The 16,299-nt window shown below is 40.0% G+C and overlaps 1 protein-coding gene across 1 annotated transcript in view; it reads right to left on the bottom strand.

The window, feature by feature from the left end:
• map1b (microtubule-associated protein 1B) overlaps window positions 1-15,793 on the bottom strand; it is a 32,860-nt gene extending 17,067 nt beyond the window's left edge. The window contains exons 1-2 of the mRNA XM_072673844.1: window positions 15,391-15,793; window positions 12,783-12,884 (exon numbers count right to left, since the gene is read on the bottom strand). Coding sequence (XP_072529945.1) covers window positions 12,783-12,884; window positions 15,391-15,586 — 298 coding nt within the window. The 5' untranslated portion in view covers window positions 15,587-15,793. The remainder of the gene's footprint in view (window positions 1-12,782; window positions 12,885-15,390) is intronic.
• Window positions 15,794-16,299: the final 506 nt, after the last annotated feature.

The raw sequence follows: 16,299 nt of genomic DNA, 5'->3' as shown, positions 1-16,299 counted from the left end.
TGTACATTAGTGTTTAGTAATATAACATAACAATGTCTTTGGAAAATAATTATAAGTTTTTATTGAGCTTATATCGTTCGGCTTTATCCTACAGTATTTATTTTTGCCCATCTGAACATTTAGGAGTGTTCATTTTTGAGTCCTAGTGACACCACAGTAACATAATATCACAATGCTCACTTATTTGAATTATTATTCAAAAAAGAGAGCCTGTATACACCATTGAGAGTATAGAAACCAGAGTAATAAATTGTTTTCTAACTTACAGTGCTGAAAAGGTACTGATTTTTCTCTAAATAACTAAGGGGATTTTTTGCACAGATACTGCTTAGAAATAGCTAATAATATCAAACAAAATCTCATTTGTCTCAATTAATCCGTAGGATTCATAATTATGCCCTGTTCAAGACCAGGTGTGTGTGCGTCCAGGGGGGTCCATCACACAGTGCAGGTAATTACAGTGTCATTTCACACCTGCTGAGTCATCATTAATCATGCACATTTTTTTCACTTCTCCCACTCTTGCAACACAGCCTTCTTTCTGCCTTCTGTTCCCCTCTTATTAAATTAAATTCTCTCATTAAATGTTCTAAATGCAGTAGAAAATATAGTTACAAAGGGCTTTTTTCCATGATGGCATGAAAGAACCATTTTTGTTAAAGACATGTGAAAAGTGTGAATGTGAAGAATCAATACATCGATTTCTGTAGACATTTAAAAGATACTTCACGCATACATCTTTTAAAAATTATTCTATATGAAACCAAAAATGTTTTATCTAAAGCACTATTATTTTACAGTGTCAGATTTCTTGTGAGTATGACTTTTTTGTCTATGCTTATGTTTATTAATAAGAAAACTGTTACCTACACCTACGTTATTCTCCAGCCACCATTCAATAAGCACTTAATTAGTGCCTGTGAAAACTACATTACAAAGTTATTACACAGAATGGTTACCGATGTCCTCCTGAGTAGAGCTGGCCATATCATTAGGAGATCACAGGTTTGATCACCCCCCAAAAAAGGCAAAATTTTCAAAATATTTCCACTATGTGATGTTATGAAATAACTAAAATTTGGGAGGAGGAACATGCCTTCTTCACATGTCTACAACAAGTCTTTGCAAGCCTCCACCACCCCCCCTTTTCGAGAGGGGGGACTGGTTTTCCTACCACAAGCAGAAGCCGCCTGAACTCCAGCCCAAAGTTCTCCGAGTTATGACCCCTCTTTTCCCAAATAATCAAATGCTGATGGTATGGTCCGAAATAGCAAATTTACAATTACCAATATTACCTTCGGAAAACTGAGAAGGAATGTGCAGGTTGACTTGTCATTTCGGACAGTAAACAAGATGGCTCCATTTGTGTAACAGATGCCTGGCTCCTTTCCCCACCACTAAAAAGAAGCTAAAAAGTGCTGCCATACACAAATCTCAATGTAATGAAAGAGCTTCTATGGTTAAGAGCCATTTTGGAATCATTAGTCTTATGACTTGTGTTCAAGATGACGTACTAACATGGTTGCACTGTCTGCTGTACTTAACATGTGAAGCTGATTTCTGAAAGCAAAATCTGTCAGCAGTATCCCCTCTGAAATGGTAATGTAGGCTCTTGAGCATCTAGCATGTCACTTAACAGTCTGATCGGTGTTCTGCTAGGCCTCTTTGTTCTTGCTTAGCGCTCCACAAGTTCCTTTTGTTTCTTATTTAATATACTTCATTTGTGATCCCCACCGCTATCGCGTAACTGCACCAGTGCGTTTTCCTGCCCTTGTTCCCTTTGATCAGAATCTGCCAAAGGCACAGCTCCTTTGGGGACACCCTGCTACTTCATGAGGATCTACAGGAAGCAAGAGAGAGGAGAGATGACTGCAGCACAACGTAAAACCTCTGCAGTTCTGCAGAGAGTGAAGATGCTCCTTCTCCACCATCCATCATCTGTACTCCTAACTCATAGGAGTAACTCTTATGGTCCACTGATGATGTGTTTATGGGTTTATGTACAAAAACACACTTATTTTTCCAACCTTATTTCATCCCTTAGAATCAATCAGTCCGTTTCATTACTGTGCCTTTATAACTGATGTATGTAAATGAGTCCTGTTCTGATTGGGCTTCCTGTATTGTGCCTGTAAAAAACAGTCTATGCTGAAAAAATTACTCCATATAACATTTTGTGACATCACAAAAACAACAAATCTGAAACTTTCATCAGAAATCTAAAAAAGTGATCATCTGAATCTTAAGGAGGAAACTATAGCATAACTGGAATGACAAAAACAAAAACAACCATTTAAGCATGAGGATGAATCTTTTTTTTAACCCTATGAAAGCTAGCATCGCATTGGCAATACACTCAGATACTTTGGCTTTGGTTCTTATAACTGCCTAAAAATCTGTCCAGAGTAGTCCATAGTGGACAGTACAATGTGTCGCCATGTGGTAGAGCTGGGAGTCAATTACAAAAAGAGTCGATTCTCTGATTTAAGTCCTTTGGCACTCGAGATTCAACACCAAGGCTTTGGATTTGATTGCACAAAGAGATGTTCCAGGTTACTGGCACGTACGCAAACATTACAAAGTTATTACACAAATGGTTACAAATGTCCCTCTGAGCAGCACTGGCCCCTGGCCCCTGGTCTCTGCCCCCTTTCATCAGGAGATCACATGTTTGATCACCCCCCAAAAATTGCAATATATATATTTTTTACCAGTATGCGATTCTATGAAATAACAACAATTTGGGAGGAGGAACAATGTAACGTCCTATTAATACCATCTCTACCTTGTTCACGGGTCTACGGCAAGTCTTCGCAACCCTCCACCACCCCGTCCCCTCCCTTTTAGAGAGGGGGACTGGCACTCGAGATTTAACACTGAGGCTTTGGATTTGACTGCACAAAAATTTATGTTCCAGTTTACTTGTACTCACGCAAACCCAACGTGAGATATTATACTGTCACTGTCTAGACAGCCTGTCTGAAAAATGCATCTCTCCACATCACATCACACATACCTTTGGATTGGCTGTGGAGAACAGGAGTAAAATGGAAATCTTGTGACAAAAGATTGTCTCACTGTCAAACAGCATCACCACTGAACAACATCTAACCACCTGAGGAAGCTGACAGGGGAGAATCGGGCATGGTTTAGCAGCACTCTAGCAGCAACAATTCTTCTATACAGTACTGAAATACACCAATCAGCCATAACATTAATACCACCAGCCTAATATTGAATAGGTCGCCCTTGTGCCGCCATAAGAGATCTGACCACTCAAGGCATGGAGTCTTGTAAGTTGTGAGACAGGGCCTCAATGGGTCGCATCAATGAGCCTTGGGTGTCCATGACCCTGTCGCCGGTTTACCCACTGTCCATTCTTGGACCACTTTTGGTAGAACCCCACATCAGTGGGTCACTGGTGTAAAGTTCTTTCACAATACTGGAACCCTTTTTGTCACTACATAGAACCACAGTAACTCAAAAATAAATATGTGGATGGTTTGTAGATGGTTCTACATAGAACCATTTTTGTTTAGATTGTATATAAGTCTCTAATGCATTTTTGTGCTTTACTTGGTACCTGTTCAGTTTAGCATGTTATTGGGGTCCCACAGCGTTCTACTTTAGGACATAGGAAATGGATGCAAATTGTGACAGTAGAGTTCTCTTTATTTTGTTAATTTTGGATTGGTAGAATTAAGAAAATTGTACTGAATCAACTCTTGGAATTGACTGTCCCTTAGTTTTTGAACTGGGGTGGACTCAAGGATAGTTAAAGTATGTGGAATAGTAGCTTTCTAAGGGCAGTGGCAGCATAGTGGTTAGAACAGAGAGTCATTGATTACAGGATTATGAGTTCGATACCCGGCTTTGCCCTTTTGCAAAGCCCTTAACCTCTTTTCTAAACTTTCGCTGTGCTCCTGGCTTTCTAAGCTGGGACATGTGATACTATGTACTATGTTTTCTATTACTGTCTAATAGAAGCCCAAGGCTGCCTGTACTGTTGGATGCACTGTCATAGCGGGAGTGTGAGTTTCTTCCTTTTTCACATATAAAAAATAAAGGCACTAACAGAAATCACATTATTAAATAAATACAATATCTACATTAAATGTAATAAACATTTTTGTGCTGATTTTAAAGGGTTAAGCTCTCCCGGTTCTGTATATACACCCACTACCGTTTTTCTAAATAACCCCCTTTTTGTTAGAGTGCACCTAGACCCTTGTATTATATCTCTGCATGACGTCTGTTTCAAAGTGACCTTCCATCATCCACGGCAGCTGAGAAGCAGCATCATTACCGAGTGGCCTTAGAAATGAGGGAGCCTCCATTTCAGAAAGAAAAACAGCTGCAGTTGGATTCCCCGGAGGAAAAAAAGGGGGAAAGGGGAAGATCAGAGTCAGTGGTGCGAGACTTCGTTCCCCACAATTACTCCTGCTCAATAGCTGGACCTTTTCCTGAGCTCTACGAGAGACTGAGTGGGATAGCTGTCGCTGACTATTATCCACATGACTGGCTAAAGTAAAGCCCATAAAGTCACTTTATACAGCTGACCGTGTCCGGATTATCCTGACGTCAACTCATCCACATTGAAACACGCTTGTATGTACAAATTAAACATGACAGAAATTCTCCTGATCCCATCTCCCCTGTCTTTTAATTCTCATGAGCATATTGGTTTAGAATGAGGGAAACTCACAACGGCCCGCATCCTGCTTAACCCTTTAATAGAAGCCAAAAAAACTATGTCTGGCTTTTAATGGGCTGATATCACACAGTACTGAATTCCCTGATCACAACAATCAAAGCATTTACATATTTCTGCTGATTCAGCCTACAGCAGCAGCATAGCCCCATGCATTCAGGATAATAACTTATCATTAATATTCAACTAGAATTATATAAAATTCAGTTATAAGACATTTTCAAAACCTGGACTGCTTTTTGAATTAGATTACAATACAGGGCAGCCAATTTACGTACAGTCTTAAAGGCACAGTAACAATAAAAAAGCTTGAATTTTTGGATCGTAAAATGTTAAATGTGTCTCTTACATTTTTGCCAAACTGAAAATGAGCCTAATAAGCATTTCTTTAAGCCGATGTCAAGGGCAAATATTCACATTACAAGCCTCAATTTTTTTGCTTAGATCAGATTTGGCTATTTTGACGGTTCACATTCATGATTGTCTGAAATGTGACTAAATCTGTCCCTAAAACAGCACACATGTGCACACTGATACATTTATGCACATCGCCTCCGTCACCAACAACAAATAATAAATGCTCCTCTCCTCCATTGCTGTTTTGCCGCACCGCCAGTTCTGGCTTATGGCGACAGCACTGAAAGTATGCATACAGGGCAGAAAAAAAATCTGATCTAGGAGCACATACTTTATTTTTAATCTGATCTCTTAAAAAAAAACTTCATTACTACACTCTATAAAACCATTCCTCTCCCTTCTCATTCTCGTGACGAAAACTTGCACCCCACCTACACCCCTGCTCCTTCTGATCCAATTATACTCAACCTCTACTTGGCAAGGGGGGGTCTGGCTTCGGGTTCCATCCGCTCAAAGCCCCCCAGAACTCCAGCCCAGATTTCTCGAGTTCTCCTTCCTTGCCTCAGCTAGCGTGGTCCGCACTCGCAAAGGGGTACTTAAACACAAAAGCAACACCTGGGACTGACAAGGGGGAGTTGCTAGTGAGGAGGCACAGGTGGGAACACTGACGAACAGGTGGGGCTAGGACTGACAAACAGAGCCATGTGCTTGAGAGACATAGGCGTAACAAACAAAATGTTTGGTTCATAAAAAATCATAAAAAATCATAAAAATGTTTGCCTCAAAATGAGAAAATAAATTCAGTACTGCTGACGGCCCTCAAATCTACTTGTTTTCTAATACTGGCTTTAGCATCTGGGTCTCTTCCTTTTATGCCACACTGTGAAGGAGTCAAAAGGACACAGGCATGTAATTTGAAACACATTGAGTTACATCATATCATAATTATTACTTCATCACATATTACTCTGCATCATTTCAGGTGATTAGAGTTACTTTAATTGCGCATGGTGCGCAGCGATGTGCAATCCTGCTTAAGCACTATTGATTCCATTACGGAAGCTGCTGCCCTTTATTGATTCTGTATGGTCTCTCTGTCTGCCCTGCCTTTGTGCTGAATGGGTGTGCTGCCATTGCAAATATCATCAAACAATCTCCTGATGCTCTTTAAGGGAGTACTCCAAAGATTTTCCACCTCATCGCTGTGGAATACAGTTGATTACTGCGGGGAAAAAATTTGACCCGTCTTCCTGGACTTAGTAAAAAAGCTGAACCACCCTTACAATACAGTTCAATGGGCAGGTGGTGAAGCAAGTGCCCAATGACTTCTATTACATAGGTGTTTCAAGTCAACTAATTTGCTGCACAGTCTTGAATACAGGGAAATTACTCTTTGTGGTAACTGGCCATACACAGAGAGGTGGCAGATGGCTGCATGCGAGACTTCCTTTAAGGCTCAGTTAGCATTGTGCAATTACGATGACATACAATCCATTTGAAAACTACCATGTGGGACCACTTTATGAGGTTATGAAGAATTGCAATGCCAGAATGTCATCATTTTTCTTCTTTACCACCTCATTTCTTTGTCTCCCCCTCTCCTATTGTTTTGCTTTCAATATTTCCCAGCTCCATGCTCCTCCTTCCCTCTTCTTTGTTCTCACGGCGCTCCCTCATTTATGTTTATTTCTGTCGCTCGCCTTGCCTCCACTGCTTGCTTAATCGTTTATCTTCTTTCTCCATGACCTCCTGAAGATGCTTCCTCCACTTTCTCTCCTGCTAATTCAACTATTTTGTTTTGCTTCATTTCGCTGTTTGACTGATTTACATGTTCCATTATTGTTTTATTCTTCTTACATCCGCCCTATTATTGTATATTATGTATGCATACTTAATGCTATATCTTACAACTCTGACAAAAAATAAAGAGACCACCCTACATTATCAGTTTCTCTGGTTTTACTATTTATAGATTATGTGTTTAGGGAAATTAACATTTGCATTGTAATTCATAAACCATGGACAACATTTCCAAATAAAAATATTGTTATTTAGAGCATTTATTTGCAGAAATGACAACTGCTCAAAACATCTGCTCACATAATGAAGAAATGATTATAATAATTATAATGCAAAGAAATTTTTATTCACATTTAAACAACACTAATACTAATATTTGAACTTCAAGAGCATTCAACAATCACTATGGTTAAATAACCTTGACTGCCAATCACAGTGTTCATGTCTTGGCCTTCTCTCCCCTAGTCTTTAACATTGCTCTTAGGTGACTTTATGCCATTCATAGTCTGCAAATTCAGATAACTCAGCTTTATTTGATTACATGCCTGGAATAAAATGGCTGCCATACACGTAGAGATGCTAATTTAAGAAAAAAATTAAGCGTCCTCTTAATTTTTTCCAGAGCTGTATGTTGTTACATGCTATTTTAAACTTTTCATACACTTAAAAGGAATAGCTCAACAAATCACACTAACTTGGCTGACAGGGAATGGAACCAGCCATTAGCTTAATATTGTTTGGATAATGCTAACTAGTGGGTATTCATCTTCATTTAATGTTAAAGGAGTAATCTGGTGATATAACATATCTGACATATTCTTCTGTAGTTTAGAACACAAGATAGTTTTGGCTAAAGATGCTAAAAAACACTTCACTTAGGCTGTGACCATTTCATCTCTGTAAAAGAATGGCAATATTCATTAATTTGCATCAAAATATAAGAAAGATATAAGAAAAGAATCCACACCTGCAAAATTCAAGGGGCCTCAAAATGAGACTATGCAGGTAGCTATCATGTTTGTTTGCTAGCACAGCTATGGCTGTATAACAGTACGTCAGTCAGCTAGAAATTAAACCTACGAAAAATGATAAACCTACGAAAATGAGGACATTTGGTCATCTTGCAGGGAAAGACGCCACATATTGTGGGTTCTGGTTACTCAAAACTTTGCATTTGGGGTGAGTGAAAAACTTAAACTTAAACCTAAAGCCTAACCCTAAACCTTGTCTAATTCAAATTTACCATCAACTAAAAAACCTGATCCTAACCCTGGCACCAATCCTAACCTTAACCTAAAAGAGTTTCAGCTAAATCTAAAATTTGTAACAATAACGTGAGCGATCTATAGAAATCTATTACCCAATTTAGGTAAGGTCATCAAACTGCTTTTCAAATGAGGAAATTGGTACAAGCACAGACATTTGGAGGAAGAGGCTTTCAGAGTATAGAGTGTATAACACTAAAAGCCAAATGTTCAATAGTGATGTTCATCAGTGTTTGCAAAAAAATACCACCAGTGAAGCATCAGTGCAGCCTAATAGTCACTTGATTCATATTAGAAAGAAGAGACACTACTTACATGAGCAAAATCTGAAATGTATTGAACCTCACAATTCTAAAATTCACAGCTAATTAAAGTCACATGAGCCACTAAAGCACAGCTTCACCATACCTACAGGCATCGCAGAGTATATAGTATACACAGAGACTATACAATTTCAATGGAGAATCTCCATTCAAAAAAATGTGGAACTCTGCTTATACCTGTCCTGTAAACCAGCCCTTAGTGTTGTGTACAGCTGGGATTAGCTCTGTAAAAGCAGTATTAGTATCAATTACTAAATGATCATAGCACTGGGCTCCTACTTAACACTACACAAAATAATAAAGTACTTTGCATAACACTGTAAGCTCCTTGTTTATTTTTCCTTTGATGCATATCAAAAAGACAGGAGACAACCTGATTGGTTCAGATTAAAAAAGCTTTAACTGAGAGAAGCAATAAAACCCTTTGTCCATTTCTCTTTGTATTTCCCTTTGATGCAGTCTGCTGATGGATCTCTTCAGACTACCGTCTGTAGCGCTCACAAATACCCTGACTAGCATGTTCTCAGAGGAGGATGCTAAGTGCTTGAGTTTTCACCGATGCTCTTTGGCTAATTTGAAGACGGACTGTATTCTTTAGCAAAGACGTGGGGCCAAGTTCACTAAGCATCATTTTAAATTAAAAGCATTAAGCACCAGCTTGCTAGTCGACTACAAGACACAAAACCTGGAGCTTATAATAGAAGAAAAGATAACACTTCACTGAGGGACAGCATTCATAAGGCTACAGAACACCCACATAAGCATTTCATAACAACTGAAATGGACCTATACGAAGCGTTTATTAAGGCTTATTCCCAGTGTCAGTGTCTGTCATAACACTGGCTCAGTAAAAATGGCATCAGACTTTGCAAACTAGCTTTTCTAATTGATGCTTGCTACAATAAGTCATATAAATGCCTATAGGGGGGTTATGTCAGTCATGTTAGTGTTGAAAGAACATTTGGGTGGTCATTTTGGGCGTGCCAATGATCAAATGGGGTACCATACCATGACTGATGAGTTCAGCATCATGTTTAGCAGCTTGGAGCTAAAACATCCAAGTATGCATTTTTTGTTTTGCTGCATTCACTGAAATTATTTCATTATTTGCATGGATCATACACTATATGTCCAAATGTTTGTGGACTCTACTTCTAATAAATGCATTCAGCTTACTTGCAACACTTACTCCAACAAAAGCAGAATCGACTCTTTGTAGTACCTCTGGTTTCATTGACAAAACAATGAATGAGCAGGTGTCCCAATACTTTTGCACATATTATGTACATCACAGGTCATTTGAACATCTCGATGACAGGGAGCACAAGTTTAGCCTGAAATATTCCATCTCATCATGCCCTTCACCATCACAGCTTACAGTCGGATAGGTTTGGACGTCTCAGTGTTATTTGACATGAAAATACTAAGGTGATACATTTGGTAAGAGCATGTCTATTTTGTCATTGATTTCAATGTTGCATTTCAAATTTAAGTTTAATACCCAACAAAAACAGAATGCAAACGAGAGATGTTGCCTTGTTCACCAAATAGGACCAACACTTTCCATCTTTAGAAAGGGCTATTTGTGCAACTGAGCACTGACATTATCAGACAGCCCTATTGGATGTCCAAAGAAACTAGTAAAATGTTAAATAGAATTATGAGGGATCAGTAGTGCATTCATTCTGCTTAAGGGTAATCACTAAATTAATAAGCATGGCTTGTGGAAAGTCAATTAGGTCTAGACTGCTTCCTAAACTAACTGATGCAGCCAAGGTCATAAAAACGATGAACCAAACACACAACAATGAGAGTGTGTATGTGTGTCTATGTCTATCTATATGTGTGTGTTTATTAGGGAGATTGAATTTCTCTGATTGACTGTCAGTGAGTGCTGAGTCATCTTTGTTGAGGTTACATGAGCAGACACACTGTCTCTGCTCTTAGAGACAGAAAAAGAGATAACTGCAGAGAGCTACGGCAATCACTGCTGCTGTGCAGAAACCTTGCAACTCCATTTTTGGCCATTTTGACATAATGTAATTGTGCTAGTTTTTTTTTACATCATGTCAAAACCTCATGATCAATGGACCAATAGAAATTCTTCAAAATGACTTCGAAATAACATCTTTTAACTCTGACTTCAATTGAAAGTTAAGATGGTTAAGAAGAGGTTTTCCTCCTCCTGTAAAACTGCCATTTTGCAGATACAGCCACAAAAGCAGAAGACGGGTGTCAGAACAATGGTGTCAGTGGGGAACAATGACTGTTCCACAAAGGGAGCACAATTCTTCTACACGAATCATTTCTTTTTAATTAGCCTCTCTTTAATCAGAGTCATTTAAATTTAAAAATTATGTAGCAGCCTCTGCAGTCTGGCAATCCATGGGTTAACATTTTGGGCGTAACCAAGCAACCTCAGGTTGAGCCGCCGACTAAAGTCAGTGGGGATTTTTTTTTTTTTTTTTTTGAGCTAATTATCCGGAGGTTTCTCTGCGCATCCCTGACAGAGAGACAGCGGGGAACGGGGACTGGGGTGGGGGTTAGAGGAGGACAAGAGAGGAAACAGGGACGTAATCACAGAGCAGAGCCAGACACGGCTCCAGGCAGCCACACTCAAACAGCTCCTGTGTCTGCTCTGTTGAATATGTTCATTTAAAGGAATACTCCAGCATTTTCCGACCTAATCCCTGTCTGCTAGATCTGGGTGGTGCGGTCGATTACCACAGATCATAATTCTGCTATATTTCCATAGCAAATAGTTCACCAAACCAAAGCAATAAAAGCCATTGGGCAGTTGCTGAATTGCATAAGTAATGGTTTGTGTATAATATATATATTCATGTAAACTGCTTTTGTAAAATAATGATGGGGCTAATTTGTGGGGATATTTTATTAGCATAGTAAGTTTTCACAGGATCCTGACTACACCAGAGATTATTATTATATTAAAGTTATAAATAAGGAGGCTGGCCACTGGTTGGAATATGAACGCAAATATGAAGTTCTCGCCACACTCAACATGGCATCTGTTTATCTGTACAGTTAAAGTCTCGCCTTTCAACAAAAATCAGCTTGCTGGTTGGAGGGTCAACGGTTGGAGGGTGGAGATCCACGCAAGTGCAGTAGCCAGAACCAACTAGAAAAACATTTTTTTGAGCATTATTAAGCTGAATGCTACAAACTATTCATGAGGCTGTTCACTTAACATTGAAGCTGTAATTATTGTTAGTTTTGAGTATTTTGGTCTTTACCCCTTAGATATTTGAATCTGGTCTTGCATGGCTGGAAATAACTGCCCAGTGGCGTTGTGGTATCAGACTTGCCTATAAGGGCTTTGACTGAACTAACAAAAGGACCAACTGGAACTACATGTTTTCTGTAGTTTCTGTGTTTCTGTGTTGTTCTGATGTTGGAAAGTTAATACAACTTCATATGGACATTTTATCTCCCTCTAAAACTTACATTGTTCAAAGGTTTATACATGGAAATCAGCACTTGCCAGCAATGGTATCTATTATAATATATAACTTCAAATCAAGAGGCTGCACTACTTACAACACATAAAAACTGATGTCTGTGATATCTGACCATGCAATGCAGATAGCAGGTAGAGATTAGGTAGAAAAACACTTCAGCTCCAAACGGCATCATACCTCTCAGAAAAGAAAAGGCTACTAAGAACTTCCAGCAACGATTATGACTGGTCCAAAGGTCTGCATTTGCTAGCTGATGTTATGATTATCTACTAAACTTGACCAAAAGTACAAAAACTAAAAAAAGACTTGACTATTTTACAGCTAAACTGAGTAGATTTGGAATCGAGAGACCTCACTATGTCCTCTAACTGAATTCTGAATTCTACAAAATATGCAGAATTTGGTTACCCTTAGCCAGTATTATGCTTTGTCATCAACACATAAAACAATCAAGACTTGACGCCTCAAGGTAGTACAAGTACCAGGCACTGTATGAATGGGCAACATTGTTTGAGAAAAGACATTTGTGGGTAAGCAATGACATTTGTACAGGGTTCTGCAGAATGTGCTTCTGTTACGGGTGTAACATCCAGATGGCTCATCCTGGTTTGCTGGAAGTTGTATATTTAGGAAACCTGGTTTTGGTGGGATGCTGTTTGGACATTGGCTTCTTGTCACAGAGAAGTAAGCTAAGGCCTACATTAACTACATTAATGCCAGCTGTCCAGTTCAATATCTTGAATCAGCTAGCATCTCTAAAGCATTAAATATTTGATAACCAGTCATCATAAATCGCCCTGGAGACTTAGACAGGAGATACAATGTCTAGCACTCATATTCAGCTTACCTCGCACATCAGCAGAAAACCTGGCAGAGTGTCGAGAAACGAAAAGCTTCAGTTCCTGGTCCAGGTTACAGTCAATGAGATTTGTGTCCCATGAACGAATTCCTGTGAAAAGCAAATGAGAACATGAGAAATCTTAATTCCTTCAGAGCCAATACGACTGTGTCCATTTATTCAATAAGTTGAATCTTAATGTAATTTCATCAGAGAATATGAAGACTGCACTACTTCATTTAATCGTTTAATCACGGGAAGAAAAAACACTGTGCATTTCATTCAAGAACAAATCAATATTTGGAAATATCTATATAACGTTCTCTCCCTGGCGCTTTTCTGCCAAGTCATAATCAATAACTTTTTGCATTTCTGCTGCTTGCCAGCTACATAAGACTTATCCTTGAAAATAATCTGTTATAATTTGTGCCAACTCACCACTCACTCTCTTACAATAAAATGACATTATTTTGTGCCAGAATATATAAGAATAAATACTTCATTCATTTGCTAATTTTAACCAAATAGAACAATAATTAGGCCTTTTAATGCATAATGCAACAACAACAACAATAATAATAATATTAATAAAAATAATACAAAAATAATAATAAAACTACATATCTGAGGCCTGAGGTTTCTGGGTGATCAATAATACTTCTTATAGCAAGAAAAGATCCTGCTTTAAATGTTCACAACATTAAACAAACATGTAAATGTCTATTACATCAAATACACATCATGTACACAAAAATGAAAGGGCACATATAAAAAAGAAAGTAGCTCACTTTAAAAAAAAACTGAAGAGGACTGAACTCACTTTAAATTTGAATAAATCGATTATATTTAACTGTGCATTTGTTTTACAACGTTGTTAGGCCTGCATTATATAATTAGGCTTAATATCATTTATGGAAATAAATCACAAGTAGAAGCCACATTGCTACATTAAACAAAATATTACAGCTTACTGCTTTAAGTTATGATCTCCTATTAAAAGCATACAACCTAAATGTAGGGCATGCCCCAAATACAACACTGAAACTATTATAACTATTGTCTTCAGCGATCATCTGTATAATACCATTGTCTGTTTTTAGAGTAATGGCTATGCTTTCTGATTAGTTAATGTTATTATTATTATTATTATTATTATGGAAGATGTCTTTCTGTTTCTATGACCTTAAAAGCCACACCCAATGCCAAGGCACAAGAACTGTGCCATCCTTCACACTCTCACATATCACACTCCAAGTCATCAAACCAAGTAAATCTAAATCTAGCATCACACCACCACTCGGATCTCTAGGTGGGGTCGGTGATGATTCTGTCAGAAAATCATGAAAACACACGATCTGAAAGCTAAGCGAAACATAAATCGGAGCCAGGAGGGTCTAAACCAAGCATCATAACCCTTGACCTCGACAAAAACAACAACAGCTAGGCTCATCCTGACTCATTCATACGACAACAACAAAGAAGGAGAGGATTGGCCTTCTTGGAAAAGATGAAGGCTGAAACTTTATGAACTCATATTACTATAAATCAATTGAGCTGTAAAGTCAGTGAAGCAGATGTTTAACATCCTTTTATTCCACAGCGTTTGTGTTTTGCTGGTTCATTGTCAGTGAGGCCTGATCGATAACCCCTCATCGTAGTTGTCAGTGAGGTGAGAAAAGCGAAACGCCCTTTTTTCCTGTGGTGGAAAAGGCCCTCCTGACTTTCCGTAGGGACCGCAGTGCGGACCGCGCCACGCCTACATGCCGGTGCTGGAGGAGAGCACAGGAGGAGAGGAGAGATGGCTGCTTCTGTATACATACGTCCCCAACACCTGGGTTTGAGGGCTCAAATAAGCACTTTAACCACCTATATGGGCGCACAGACGCTTTAACAATGCCTGCGCACGCGTAAAAGACCCCCTATGCTACCTGTCACGTCTTTAAGCTCTTGTTTATTGTCATAAACACTAACCTGCGACTAAGCTATGGCTTTGTCCCAGTCCCAGCGCCTGTGGTCTATACCACCGCCCCCTATAAATAAGCCTGCTGAATCATGCTAACTGTTGGGGGCTCCGTGCCAGCAGATAAAGCACTGCGTCACACCTGGATCATTTCATCGTTGTTGAGATGCATAGGCAAAAAAAGGAGGGGGGGGGGGGAGGCTGGGTTTGGGGTAGGTGGCGTGATGGCTGTGATGGCTATGGCAGTGATTAGAGGTCCAACAGCGTCGCTGATGTAAATCAGGGAGGGGCTGCGGATGGGTCGCACTTTACAGAAGCACAAAACAAGTGTGTTTTGCCCACCTGCATGTGCTTAAATGAGCAGAACTGTGGTTCTGGTGCTGTCTGGGCTCAAGGTTAGACTGCTGTAGCCCGTAAACTGGAACTGGGATGAATGTCCTCGGCTGAAACTCACTTCGTATTTGAATTCGCCGGTCCACCTTAAATGCGCCAGTAGTTCTATATGAGCGCGTCAGACGCGCTAGAGTGGAGCTACTGCAGTATTTAAGGTGGACCGGAGAGTTCGGCTACGAAGTGAGTTGAAACTGCGCTAAGACTCTCGCTGTGAGCTCGTCTTAGCCAAAAGCATCCAGGGCGACTAAACAGAGCAGCCCTTACCTTTTTCTATGTCCGCAATGGCACACTTGAGATGCTCGGCCGTGACCAGCTCCCCAACGACCACCAACAAGTAAAACCTGCCGTCGTCGAAGTGGTGCGCTGAGGCCGTGGTGGGCGATGCCATGTTGCCGGTTCTGGTGCCGCTGTCCCCGCAAAAGGACTCCGCGGTGTCCGCCGATGCCACGAGCGTTGCCATTCTCGCGCGCGCACACACACACCCTCTCACATACACTCATACACTCTCGCACGCGCACTTTGCTCTCACTCCCTCGCCCCACCCACAGCACGCGGAAATCTGCTGGTGACCGGGCGAACAGCGGGGAGCTTTAGGAGGGGTCTGCGCTTTTATACCACTACACACACACACACGCAGACAGACAGATACACACTGACACACACACACACACACAGTGTGTCACAGTGGCGAGGATGGGGGAGCCTGCTCAGCTGATGTCATCCTCCAAAAGCCCCCAGCTCGTCAAGTCCAAGCAAAAGACGAGAACCTTCTCATGCTGCTGGATGACCAGGCAGAAGGTTCCTATTTGAGTGTTTTTGCTGTTTTATTCAAATTAACTTACATTATATGAATAAGGGCCTGTAGTATAGATGCAAGTGTACATGACTGTGCAAAAAGCAAAGCCCACCCTTATTTATCTGATTTCCAGACACGTTCAGGAGACGTTTCTGGGGAGGTAGAGGATAATCCTGGTAGACCACCAAAGATAAACAGTTGCCTAGGTCTTTAAAAAAATCCACAGGTGTATCTGTCCATCCTTGCTCTGTGAGAAGATGACTCATGACTTACTGAGAGATGAGAACCTTACGGTGTTGTTATTTCATTCAAAGATGAATATGATGACTGTGCAAAATCAGAGCCATGTTATTTATCCAATTTCCAGTCAGGTTCAG

Source organism: Salminus brasiliensis, chromosome 1 (genome assembly GCF_030463535.1).
Source record: "Salminus brasiliensis chromosome 1, fSalBra1.hap2, whole genome shotgun sequence".
Taxonomy (NCBI): Eukaryota; Metazoa; Chordata; class Actinopteri; order Characiformes; family Bryconidae; genus Salminus; species Salminus brasiliensis.
Note: the sequence above shows the minus strand (reverse complement) of the source record. Positions and strands in the feature narration are given on the sequence as shown.